Here is a 13496-nt window from a genome sequence, read left to right as displayed (position 1 = left end):
GTGTTGTGATGATTTGATTTGTGCAACGGTCTGGTGGGTATATATATACACACGGCCTTACCCTAGCAATCACATTACGGTTGATTAATTATTAAAGAAATTGATTGACAAGCGCATCGATGATCGAATGAAGCAAGCCGGACCAGGAAATATAACAGCCTGCACATGCCGATGCATTGCTTACGGTTCAATTAATCCGGAGAGATAAATGTACGCGCAAACGCACACGGACACATTTTCGCTGGGTTTTTTTTAAAAAAAATGATCGCCGTTTCTCTTCTTCAAGTTCAGACTTCAGAGGATCGTTGCTTGAGATTCACTTTCTTTCAAGGTGAAGTCAACGGCGGCTTTGCACTTGCTTGCATGCATGTTCACCGTAGGTACAATTGTCGTTGGTTTCTTCAATGGAACGAGATATCCGGCCTGCACCTGGACAGCAGCATCAACAGCGCCCAACTGTGTGTAAATCAAGTTATATATAATGATTAACAGCCGTTTATTTGGACCTGCAAACTACGGCAGGCCGGCAAAAATATATGATGCTTAGTATGGATTACTGCTCAGCCAAAAACTAGGCAAAAAAAGGCTGAGAATAGAGGCCCAACAAAGATGGTCAACATTCCTGTAACCAGAGTTGAGAAATTTCTTCTTTCTTATGTCTTTTTTCTTCTTTTGGTCATCGAAGGTGAGAAAGACTTTTTTTTTGCGACAGAAGGTGAGAAAGACTGATCTGAAACTTATTCTCTAGTCCTTCATCATAGTCAAATCTAACTACAACAAAATAGAGAAGAGACTGAAGAAAATTATGCCATGGGCGGCGACATCATCTCCGCCTTGATGTCGCTGTCTTGAAAGAAAACTTTCTATGTCGCCAATACCGATGAAGTTGCTAACGCCGTAGTTATCGTCCTTATCTTCAACAAAGCCGCCATAGAGAATAATTTCATCCTACCCCTCGCCGTCACTAGAGAAGAGGATGAGATAAATCCCTAATGCCAAGAAACTTGGCATGCGAAGACCCTAACGCTAAGGACTCGATCTACTAGAAAAATTTATTAAAATCAATGGATCTCCACTCCCTTTAGCCTCCTGCGAGGCGCTAGAGGAGAAGGAAGGGATGGTACACTACAATAGCAGCGCACGACCAGATGGTTCCTCTTGACTCACCAAGATCGATGAGCAAACGAATTTGAAGGGAGTATTCAAGTTCTATAAACAAATATATAATTTAATTTTAACAGTTGTGTGCATCAAGTGTTTACTACCTGTTATAGTTCAACCCTCACTAACAAATATTTAAATACTACTCCTTTTTGTTCAAACATTACTACAAAAAGGAATATGAGGAGGACAAGAACAAATTCTTGAAGAAGCTGACACTAAATAAGATTCAAGGAACCGGAGAACACCATGTTGATCATGCTTGACATGTGAGAACCTCAGATCCTACTTAATAACTGCAATGTGCTTGGTCGTTCTGTGTAGATACTTCTAATTGTTCCCCAATAATTGGATTCATTAACTCCTTATCACAATATAATGAACCAAATTTGCTGCATTTCATTCAGAATAGCATGCCAAGGAATAGCCATGGTGTTAAATCCTCAGCGTTGTCTATTACAGAGTTTGCATATACGTGGTTCCAAAGCATCTGCATTGCTGCCCACTTACTATATGTGCACCTTGGAGCTGCCCAAGGCGATTATCAAGCAAATTGACAAGCTGAGGAAAAATTGTTTGTGGAGAGGTAATGATATAAATGGGACAGGAATGCCAAAAGCTGCCTGAAAACTAGTATGCAAATCGAAGGAACAAGGGGGACTGGGAATAATCAATCTAGAAGTCCAAAATCAAGCATTGCTGATGAAGAACATAGACAAATTATATAATAGACAAGACATCCCTTGAGTCAACATAGTCTGGAAAAAGCACTGCTCAAATGATAAACTACCAGGAACTGTTAAAAAAAGATCTTTTTGGTGGAGGGCTGTGCTAAAAGGGCTAACAAAATTCAAGGAAATGGCAAGAGTTCAGGTAGACATTGGTCTGACGTGTCAGTTCTGGTTGGACAAATGGGGAACAGAGATACTGCAGAATAAATTCCCACAAGCTTTCTCCTTTGCAAAGGACAAACAGATCAATGTCAGGAAAGCCTTCGACACTGACAATATCACTGATTTATTCAATTTACCATTATCAGAAATAGCATTCCAGCAAATCCAAGAAATGCAACAGCAAATGCAAATGAGCAGCAGAAATGAGCTGCAAGAGGACATATGGACCTACTTTGCACAAAATTCCAATTACAGAGCCCAAACAGCCTACACACGATTGATGGGCCAGCAACCGATACAACCTATCCTGAAATGGTTATGGAAATCATATTGTCAACCAAAGCATAAAGTCTTTTTCTGGTTACTATTGAAAGACAGACTAAGCACAAAAAACATCCTGAGAAGAAGGAAAATGCAATTGGATTCATACACTTGTGCTTTCTGTACATCAGGCCAGGAAGAATCAATACATCACCTGTTCTGGGAATGCACATATGCGCAGCAATGCTGGGGAACTCTTGAACCGCATATATTACAAAATGGTGACACAACTCAGAACACCCAGGCTTTGAGGATTCAGCTAAGATCTCAGTTCTCCATGATAGCATTCATCCTGATGAGCTGGACGATTTGGAAAGCAAGAAATGAAGCCACTTTCAATAACAGATTAATGTCAATTCAAGAGTGCAAAAGAGCCTTTTTTTAATGAGTTAATGAAGGTCTCTCACCGTGTCAAGACAAGCCTAAGCCCTCTGTTTGATCAATGGTGTCAAAATCTTCAACAGATTGCTCCCTAGCTTTGATTTTCTTTATCTCTTTCTTTGTTTCCTAATTCAACCCCCCACCCTCTTTTTTGTAAGTTCTTTTCAGTGTACTTCAAGTCACTTTTTCAATTAATAAACCCTGCAGGGGCGAAAGCCCCTCCAGTTCACTCAAAAAAAAAGCATCTGCATGCTTTAAATGTAAGTCTGCATGGTATGAACTCTGTAATATATTTGGAATTTGTTTATGTTTATTTCTGACTCTTATATGGATGCCATGAGACAACACCACAATAGATTATAAGTAATGCTCAGAATTAATTCCAATGCATTTTTAACAACTGCTTTATATAAACTTCTTGAGCTTTGGATTTTTTTTCCTCATGATATCTCTAATTCTGTAGGCACGAGCATGAAATAGAGTCTAACATTCGTTGTTGCATATGTCGACATGTATGCAGCAATGATTCAGGTGTGTGCACTTCTTTTCTTGTTGCGTGCTTGTTTTATATATACCTTCGTGTTAATAATGAATTTTCATAAGATATAAGCCCTCCGTGCAGTAGACTGGCCTATTGCATTATAACTGAAAGGTTTGTGTCATCCTCAATTCTCTACCAGCTACTATATATAGCTACTATATTCATTGCCTGTGCCCTTCACGCTTTCCTCATTGTAGGAATCTGCTTCTAGATCACCTGTCTCTGTCTGTGAGCACTTTTGAAGTGAATCTACCAAGCTAAATTCCCTTTTATCATCTTTTCAAGATAATAATCATGGGAGGAGCCTAGCAAGGGGCCAGAACCAGGATAGAAAACATGGACTGGACAGAAAACATGAAAGACATAGGCATATGCTCCTCATGAACTGCACTATTTTCATTTACTGGGTTTATTGTTAAATTTTATTTAGAGTGTCTCTTCAACTCCGTGTCTAGCATCAATATTGCTTGTGTGAAAAGAGGAATTGTATCATCAACAGGTGAAAAGAATAGAGTTCATTCAACCCAATCTGTTAGTACATTTGATTTGTTGGTCTCTAAGCCAACAATGATATTTTGTAGTATTTCCAAGATTTTTTTGATAATGATATTTCAATCTAATTTGCATATACCCGAATGTTGCATAGTGTTAGCACGGTCATAGCATTTGTTCCTCAATTTTTGAGTGTGATATTTTGTATTTGCAAAAGAAGTTGTATTGGTATTGGCAAAGGCCATCTGAGAGTTGTTGGTTCTTTTTCCTTTTCAAAAGGAACTTTTTTGTTAGTGGGGAAGGTTTGGTTATTTTTTAGTTTTATGATTCTTTTTGGTTTTATGATTTTTTTCTAAACATCATCATAGTGTTAGCACTGACAGTATACTAGTGAGTACGTACGGTAATAGGAGTACTCCCTCCATCCACAAAACAATGCAACTATGAGTAGTGTACATGTCAAACTAGTTTAACTTCAACATAAGTTATAGTGAATAGTAACATTTATGTCTTTAGTTATGGGTTTACTAAAAAATATATATTCCATAATCAACACTGCTACAATGAAACTTAACCGTGGTGGGCATTTTGTATTTATTGTGACGGTTTTTGCAACCACCGGGACCATAAAGTCACGGTTAATCATGGCTTAACCACGGCGGTTAGTAAAACTGCCTCGGCAACATAAGAAAACCGCCACGGTAAATACACATTAACTGTGGCGATTGTCTGATGTCGCTCGCCATGGTTAACAGATTAACCAAGGCGGTTGTATTATGTCGCCCGCCTCGATTAAAGTTTTAGTGGAAACGGTTGTTTTTAACTGCCCATCTCTGTTAATGTTTCACGTTTAAAAAAAAATCTTTCAAATTTGAATTTAAATTTGGCTAATGTTTTTCAGCAAAATTTTGATAATATTATTTTATATATATATATATATAATAAATCTAAAACTATTCCATCCACCTAGCATCTGGTGTTGCTTGCTCTAGGCCCACCCAACAATTATGCAAATGCGCCCACTCCTAGGCCCGCTCGGCACCTGTGCGCCTGCTCGCCTCTTCTGTCACCGTGGGATGGCTCTGCCGCTCCGCTCGGCTCGGTAAAAGGAAGGCAACACAATCTCCGTATGATTTGCCTAATTCCAATTCATCTTCTCTCCGCGACATCCCCGACCTCGTCTCACTCCGGCTGTAGCAGGCACATTCCTCCAAAAAATTCTCCGATCCATCCCTAAACCCTAAATTAATCCTCAATCGGCGGCACAATCTGCATGCATCGTGGCTTGATTCGTGGCCGCTTTGATTTGGCCGCATGGGTGCAGACCTCACAGCCGAGCTATTGATGATGGGTGGCATCAGCAGGGGCCGAATTGCTAAATCTGACGATGGGTTTTTAAGCTATCCATGAAGTCACTGCAGTTAAGAGCATGAGGCCCAACACGTGTTCGATAAAATGTTCCTATGCTTTGCCTAAATCTGACGATGGGTTCTTGATGTAGTGGCTGTTAGGATCATGTCTACGAAGAGAGTAGTGCCAAGGACACCAATGTGCTGCATGCCTGCCCGACCATCACGATGCGGAGGTGGAGCTCTATGTCATGGGTGCAGACTCTGTCAACAGCAACCTGTCACCGTTCGGCTTCGTCTCTCCAAATACAGATGTGAGGAGGCTTACATGTCAAAGAAACCTCTGTTTAGTTCAGAGGTGATCCTTCCTTTAATTCTATCATTCGAAATACATTATGCCCTTTTTACTTTTTTTGTTCCTAAATATATAAGAAACATTCTCGCTTTTATTTTTTGATCCATTTGTGTGTCATTATGTCTCTATGTGCGCAATGCCCCTGCTTATCTTCTCTGGTTGGACAATAGGTGTTGTGCCCATGGTAAATGCTGATGTTCTAAGTCTACATTGTTTTGTGCAGTTACAAGATGAGACATGAATTTCAGCTGAAGTCTGTGACCTGTGAAAATGTGAGTGCAAGATTGAGTTCTTGATAGTTCAAATGATGACTAATAAAATATAAAGAGATTTTGTTTCTATCCATCTTGTGCTGCTTAGGTACTTTTTTTATTAAAAACGAATCTAGGTCTTATATTCTTTGCAGGGGGATGGGCAAAAGTGAGGCTTTTCTGCATGTTCCTCGCATTGCAGGTCAAGCCATGCAAGTAGGTACATGCATGTTTATTCTCAAAGCTCAAGATTTTGCACTTTACACATTGCTTGCACATTTAATTGCTTGAGTGGGAAACAATGTAGTCAGTGGATTAATATGGACCTTGATTATGTCTAATTAATAAAGGTTAGTATATATTTATTTCAAATAGATTTACATTTATTTTTGTGCCGGGAGCTGTAATTGTTTTTTCTCACATGATTAGCCATGGTCACACTTTGCATCTTTGGAGATTGGAGCATTAATGCAATAATAATGGTGTGACAAGCACATGTTTGTTGAATTTATGGTTTAGCCAAAATTTGCTAATTTATTGCTAGCATGAAAAGCATTATTAGAAATTTCCTTGGTGTTTTTTCATGCAGTTGGCAGAATATGTTTCCTTTACAGCGTTGCTAGAATTCTTGGCATTGATAGTTCCTTGTTCAATGTGTAGCCTAATAAATCTGGTAATAGAATCATGTTGTAATCTTTGGTTACGAACCATGCCCAAATGTGTTATAAGTAGAAAAATGATTAATATTGGGATCTAATTAACCTCTCTTTTTCTTTAGTTAATGTGCTGCTGGAAATACTAAATTTCCTTAGAATAAACATGCTATGATTTTTTGCTATTTGGCTTTTATGTACAGTATGGCCTTCGTTTTTTATACATTCATTTATTACATTTTTCTTCAAAAACCATTGCAATGACCAAACCATTGCTAATGCCTTAGGCTAATGCTATATTTCTCTTGTTTAGTTTCCTAATCCATCCAAATGACAACCCAAGCAACTTCCTCGGTTACCTCGAACCTTACAATGTTTTTTAAAAAAAAAATTTTTGGCGTTCACAAATGTCCTGTTGTTGATTTGGAGGATTGCCATTGGAAGTAGAGATTTGGAGAAGGGAGGATGCATCTTTAAAATATATTTGTAGCTTGGGCACTTTTCCCACTGAACCTTGCTGCTGTCAAACTTCCTTGTTGATGCAGCTACAGGCACTTGTCTACTAGGTTGGGTTCCTTTGTGCTGTTTATGGTAAAAATGGCTCTTGTTTTGGTAAGTTCCCTTCTCTTCTTGGCCTTCACATATTAAATATGCATGTATACTTTCTGTCGTGGCATCAAGGGATGCCTCAGCAGGTTTGCGCATTCTAAAGTCTAAACTATGCACTTTTGTAGAGACAATTTTGCCTCAACAACTAGGTGCATCATCTATCTGATATTCAATCAAGCAAAACTTATGCACAAATCGCAAAACTTCCACAATAGGCAATGGATCTGGTAGTTCCCTAAAAATGTTCTTTGCACTTATAATATGTCTGTAATGTGAAATTTGAATGTTTGACTTTCATAGGAACCTGTGCAGTCAGACATGAAGTGGGCTGAATGAAATGCACTACATAGGTTAGGGTGTTTGTAGTTCATAGGACAATGAGGGTGATGTAGATATTAGACCTAATTGGATTAGTATATCTAATTTCTTGTTTTTTCCACAACATTTGTAATTTTGACTTAGTCCTATCTTTCCGAGTATGGCTTTTGCGTTATAGTTGGCCTCATCGGGTTATCTATGTTTTATGCATTGTGTTTCCCAAATCTATGATTGTTGCTCAGGGTTTGAACATTCGTACTTGCTTGTTAGGACTCATTGTCATGGTACACCACATGAGCAAAGTTAAATTATTATGATCATGATTTTGGCTTGACTATCGGCCATCTTATGCATTTTTTGTTAAATTCCCATTGCAACCCATGGACAATTACCGTGTGTGTGTGTATATATACATATATATATATATATATATATATATATATATATATATATATATATATATATATATATTAAATTTAAACCAACCAATATTATTAGTGATTACATCATTGTTTTTTATAACCACACATCATTCATGTATACATGGTCGTCCTACATATCATCTAAGACGAACAACAAGTAATCCTTCATTTGTAACCTTTTTTCCTTGTCGCTCCAGTTTCTCATCCTCTCGAACTTTGCATCCAGAGCTAACTCACTTTTCTTGTTGAAGAATGTTCGACCTTCATGTGCGATCTCGGTGACAAACTTACATATGTCTGCTATAGTTTGTCTGAACTGAGAGTCGACCTTCTCTCTTTCCCACCAACATTGTGCTTTTCTTAAGCTGCCGCCAGCTACCGCTATATCTGGTGCACGTCCTCAGGTACTCACAAACATAAAATCCACATGAAACTAAGCCATAGGATTGTTTGGCACACTGCATGATACAACTAGTACTGAGTAGAGTATAGTATTGTAAAAGTAGTAGTAGTAGTGTAGTAGTAGTAGTGGTTATATTAGTAGTGTAGTAGTAGTATATTATTAGTATTGCTAATTACCGGTAAATCACGCTTGAGTTTTAGTTTTTTTCCGTTCTTGATCTTCGACTTCCGGCCTCCATCAAATGCACCGGTACTCGAATCTTCTGTTTTCTTGTGAAACTTCTAAACAGTATAATCCTTGACGAAATCGTATCGGACCAAATGAGATTTCACTGTGTCATCTCCATGGGCATAAAGGTTCTTGCAGTTCTTACATGGATAGATGATGAGTTCCCACAGCGAAAATAAACTTTGTCAAATGTTCAATGTATGCTGGATCCAACCTTGACATCTTATACATCCATTCCCTGTCTATGACTCGCTTCTTTGCAGAGACAACGAAAATAACACATGTAAGCACACTAGTATAGAGAAAAGACAACCCAAAATAGATGTAGATCTAGATTTGGAGCAAACTTCACAAAAAGGATCCAAATCATAGAAAAGAGAGAGTATCGAGCGATGGAGAACGTAAATCAACCTCTTGCTGTGTCATCCTTCACCAAATCTAAGGGAAAAATCTTTCCCTCTACATTTTTAGGGTTTTGAGCTCAAAACCCTAAAAATTGGTGGAGCAGCCGCGGGGAAGAAGGGTGGACGTGCTGCTTTTATAGCACAAACTTAACCGAGGCGGGCAATGTTATGAAACCGTCATGGTTAATGAGGTATTAATCGTAGCGGGCATTATAAACAACTACCACGATTAATATATATTAACCGTGGCAGTTACATTACAATGACCGTCATGGTTAATACATATTAACCATGGCGGTTATCTAACATTACTCGCCACTGTTAATGATTAATTGAGGTGGTTGTCCTCTGGGTTAGCCGGCTTGAGCCGGCCCTAAATAACCATGGCAAGCAATAATAACGCTCGCCTCGAAGCCTATTTCTCAAACGTTGTACAAAATAAAACGTGTAGTAGTGCAATTTAACCATACTTATTTTGTAGTTATTATATTTTCTATACAATTTTGGTCAAATTTAAAATTATTTGACTTCTTCAAAGACGGAAATTACATTCTTTCGTGGACAAGCAACAGTACCAAAAAACAAACTTCGCATGTCAAAAAATATTTTTGGAGGTGGCAAAAGTGACCGTCTTATAGAGAAGTTGAGTTACTGTGCAGTCTATATACATATCTCTTAAAGTTAATCACTGTTATAAATTCTATTTCAACATACAAACCTTCATATAATCTTTCGGTAATTATCTATATCATCTTATTATATAATTCCACTAATGTGAATCTCTTAATGTAAGCTATCCATGCCATCTCTACTATACACATTTAGTATTTTTTAGTTCATACAAAAATATAGGAAGCACCTATAAATTTTTCATTTGTGTTCTAGTTACACCACCTTATCATTTGATATAATTATATTAATTTTTTATTAGATTTTCCTTGTCTAATTTAAAAAATAGATGTAAAACATACTCCATTTGTCCTATAATACAATATAGCGCATTTTGACATTTAAATTTTGTTTGGAAATATAGAGTATTTGTGAGAAAAAGATAATGTTTTACTAAGTAGAAGTACTTAATCAGACCTTGCCATATTTTTGTATAATTATAAATTGAGAGTCCACTCTTTAATCATGGAAAATAGAATGAGATTTTAATATATTAAGAAGTTAAGTGAGAGATACACGTGTCTTTTATACTCTTTCTTATTTTATTTGAAGATCGTCAGAATATGCTATATTTCAGACAAAGGGGGGGGAGGGGGGGGACATGTTGAACTTGTACGTACAATGATTTTATTTTAAGAAAGTTCTGCAGTAATGCCCCGAAAATCCTTCTAGTTTTTCAAATAAAAAATAAAAAAAAGAAATAGCAGCGATCTGGGCCCCCATACCAGTGATCTGCGCATCGGAGCCGTTCAGGCAGGCGGCCACGCAGCACAAGCCCTAAAACCCGCAGGCAGCAGCGCCGCAACGCAACGCAAGTACGCAACGGCTATATTCTCATCCCCTCCCCTCTTTAAAGCCGTTGCTTTCCCCCGTCCCGCTCGGATCTCCTCCTGCTACAAATAATCGTTGGCGGCCGAGCCCTAAGCCCCACGGCGCAAGCGCGCAGATCCTCTCTCTCTCTCTCTCGGCTCTCCTCTCCGCTGCCTCTCCACGCCGATCTCGATCGAGCACCTGGGGAGACCACGAGACGCGCGCCCTGCTTCGCTTCCCGCATCACAGCTCTCAAGTTCTCTGCCTCTCTTTTTTTTTTCAGTTTTTCAAGTAATCCGATTGTTGTAGTTGCATCTTCAATTTACCATTTTAATTAATTTGCGTTTGATCTGTTAGTTCCATTGCTTCTTCTTTGATTGCGGTTAGTATAGTTTCGCTGTTTGTTGCTCCGTGCTTCTTGTTGTTCTGTTGCTTCTAACCATGGACGCAGGCACCTACTCCATCTCATCAGAGAAGAGCCACAAGGCGGCGAAGGCAGCGGCGGCGCCACGGCCGCCTCTCCAGGAGGCCGGCTCTCAGCCCTACATGCCGTCGCTGAGCACGGGGTCGCGCAACCCGTCGGCCAAGTGCTACGTGAGTCACCTGCTTCCCTCCCTGACCCTGAGGGTCATCAGAAATATTTTTGTGGGCGCATGCATGCGCGTAGGGTGTTCGATGATTCACCTGACCGACCGATCTGGCTTGTTTCCGTGCTGGATGCAGGGCGATAGGTTCATCCCAGACAGGTCGGCGATGGATATGGACGTGGCGCAGTACCTGCTCACGGAGCCCAGGAAGGACAAGGAGAACGCGGCAGCGGCGGCATCCCCATCCAAGGAGATGTACCGGAGGCTGCTCGCCGAGAAGCTGCTCAACAACCGGACGCGGATCCTCGCCTTCAGGAACAAGCCGCCTGAGCCTGAAAACGTCTCAGCAACCATCGCGGCTTCCGCCCACCACGCCAAGCCGGCCAAGCAGCGGCGACACATTCCCCAGGTATGTGCATTTACTGATGTTCTTCGTGTTCTATTCTACCTCTACATCCATGCGTATCACTTGGTTGGATGGTGATTTCTGATGCTGCTTGAAATGTGGATATGCAGTCTGCTGAGAGGACTCTGGACGCACCAGAGCTCGTTGATGACTACTACCTCAACCTCCTTGACTGGGGGAGCAACAACGTGCTGTCCATTGCTCTGGGCGACACGGTGTACCTGTGGGATGCCTCCACTGGATCCACGTCTGAGCTTGTGACCATCGACGAGGACAGCGGTCCCATCACCAGCGTTAGCTGGGCTCCAGACGGCAAGCATATCGCTGTTGGGCTCAACTCGTCTGATGTCCAGCTCTGGGACACCAGCTCCAACCGACTGGTATGTTCACTCTCGGCCTGCTTCATCTAAAAATGCATGCACATTCTCTGTTGTCTCTGTTGTTGAATTCAGATCGTTGATCATCGTTCTTCCCCTGCAGTTGAGAACTCTCAGAGGTGTGCATGAGGCAAGAGTTGGCTCACTGGCATGGAACAACAGCATCCTCACCACTGGCGGCATGGATGGCAAGATCGTGAACAACGACGTGAGGATTAGGAACCATGTCGTGCAGACGTACGAGGGGCACAGTCAGGAGGTGTGTGGGCTCAAGTGGTCTGGATCAGGGCAGCAGCTGGCCAGCGGGGGTAATGACAACCTTCTGCACATTTGGGACGTGTCGATGGCATCCTCCATGCCATCCGCTGGCCGCAACCAGTGGCTGCACAGGCTTGAGGACCACACAGCTGCTGTTAAGGCACTCGCATGGTGTCCGTTCCAGAGCAACTTGCTGGCAACCGGTGGTGGTGGTAGTGATAGATGCATCAAGTTTTGGAACACGCACACCGGTGCATGTCTGAACTCTGTTGACACCGGATCACAGGTCTGTGCCCTTCTCTGGAACAAGAATGAGAGAGAGCTGCTGAGTTCACACGGATTTACACAGAACCAGCTAACATTGTGGAAGTACCCATCAATGGTAAAGATGGCTGAACTCACTGGCCATACTTCTCGTGTCCTTTTCATGGCTCAGGTGAGTCCTTTGCATCTACCTTTACATAGTTTCTGCATTCATCGTTATATAATGAGTGAACATTTGCTGATAGATCTTGTGTGGTGAAACTGCAGAGCCCTGATGGTTGCACAGTAGCATCAGCCGCTGCAGATGAGACCCTTCGGTTCTGGAACGTGTTTGGAGCCCCTGAAGCGCCCAAGCCGGTCAAGGCTTCCCACACTGGGATGTTCAACAGCTTCAACCATATCCGATAGGATGAATCGTGAGAACAATCTCCTCTGATAGGATGAATCGTGAGAACAATCTCCTCTGTTAGATATGGTCGTGCAGCATATACTACATGATCGACTCTTATTGGTATGTTTTAGAAATATACACTTAGTGTTTCCTAGTTTGATCAATGTTGAGGCCTCAATTTTTATTGGGTTGATGAGTGTTAAGTATACATATGTGGACTATCATTTCAGATGAGATTTATATCCACCTTGACTAAGCAGTAAGCACACAACATCAGCGAGCATTGCCATCATATACATCATTTAGGTAGTTGTCCAATCCCAATATCTACGTTATTAGCACTTTGTTTTTGTTTTTTTTTTGGGTGATGATGGGAATCAACTAAGACTGTAACCTCATTTGTCTTTTTCTTTCATAGCAATGCTACTCAGAAATCCAGGACCAGGACCGTGAAAGGGTTCGATTAATCTGCAACATCGCAAGCACCAGGACCATGAAATCCAAGGGGGGCTGTGTGAGATGAGATACAATTAGGCCCTGTTTTTTGGAGCTTCGGGCGGTTCTGGCGCTAACTCCTCTGTGCACTATAGCGAAGAGCTGTTTTTCCCTTGTCTATTAGAACTAGGAGCCGGTATAGCCACTATTTTTTGCTTCACTTAGCTCTCTGTAAGTGTGTATACGCCACTATTAAATTTAGATGCAGCATCAAGGGGCCTATGTGATGCGGCAATTGCTGTAAATCACGTCACAAGCATTATTTATTTTCATAATTTACAATGTGTCCTCCATCTCTTTCCTTGATTTCACATCCTCTTTCTTAATTCCTATGGGCCGCGTGTGACAGAACACAGGGTCATGTTCCTATATAAGCCCATTAGGGCCAATAGGCCCATCAGCGGAGGGAGGTAAAAGATGGAAAGCGCAGAGGCGCTGTTGGAACATTTCTGTTCTTT

At 40.9% G+C, this 13496-nt stretch overlaps 1 protein-coding gene across 2 annotated transcripts; it reads left to right on the top strand.

Moving 5' to 3' along the window:
• Positions 10303-13331, top strand: LOC8080373 (cell division cycle 20.2, cofactor of APC complex). Of its 2 annotated transcripts, XR_002451910.1 has the most exons (7): positions 10304-10854; positions 10984-11256; positions 11364-11633; positions 11734-12324; positions 12420-12663; positions 12774-12849; positions 12962-13331. XR_002451910.1 is itself a non-coding variant. In XM_002453613.2 (5 exons), exons 1-5 carry the CDS (start codon positions 10702-10704, stop codon positions 12558-12560), a joined length of 1428 nt encoding a protein of 475 aa, XP_002453658.1. In that variant the 5' UTR covers positions 10303-10701; the 3' UTR covers positions 12561-12679. The 2 variants fall into 2 exon arrangements, 1 of the variants encoding a protein (XP_002453658.1); XM_002453613.2 differs by lacking the exons at positions 12774-12849; positions 12962-13331 and having other exon boundaries at positions 10303-10854; positions 12420-12679.

This window comes from Sorghum bicolor, chromosome 4, assembly GCF_000003195.3.
Source record: "Sorghum bicolor cultivar BTx623 chromosome 4, Sorghum_bicolor_NCBIv3, whole genome shotgun sequence".
Classification (NCBI taxonomy): Eukaryota; Viridiplantae; Streptophyta; class Magnoliopsida; order Poales; family Poaceae; genus Sorghum; species Sorghum bicolor.
The sequence above is the reverse complement of the archived record's forward strand: the minus strand, read 5'-3'. Positions and strand labels throughout refer to the sequence as shown.

Coding starts and splice junctions, on each gene's coding strand:
- LOC8080373 (XM_002453613.2), top strand. CDS start 10,702: ATGGACGCAGGCACCTACTCCATCTCATCAGAGAAGAGCCACAAGGCG. Junction 10,855..10,983: donor ACCCGTCGGCCAAGTGCTAC/GTGAGTCACCTG, acceptor TGCTGGATGCAG/GGCGATAGGTTCATCCCAGA. Junction 12,325..12,419: donor GTGTCCTTTTCATGGCTCAG/GTGAGTCCTTTG, acceptor GTGAAACTGCAG/AGCCCTGATGGTTGCACAGT.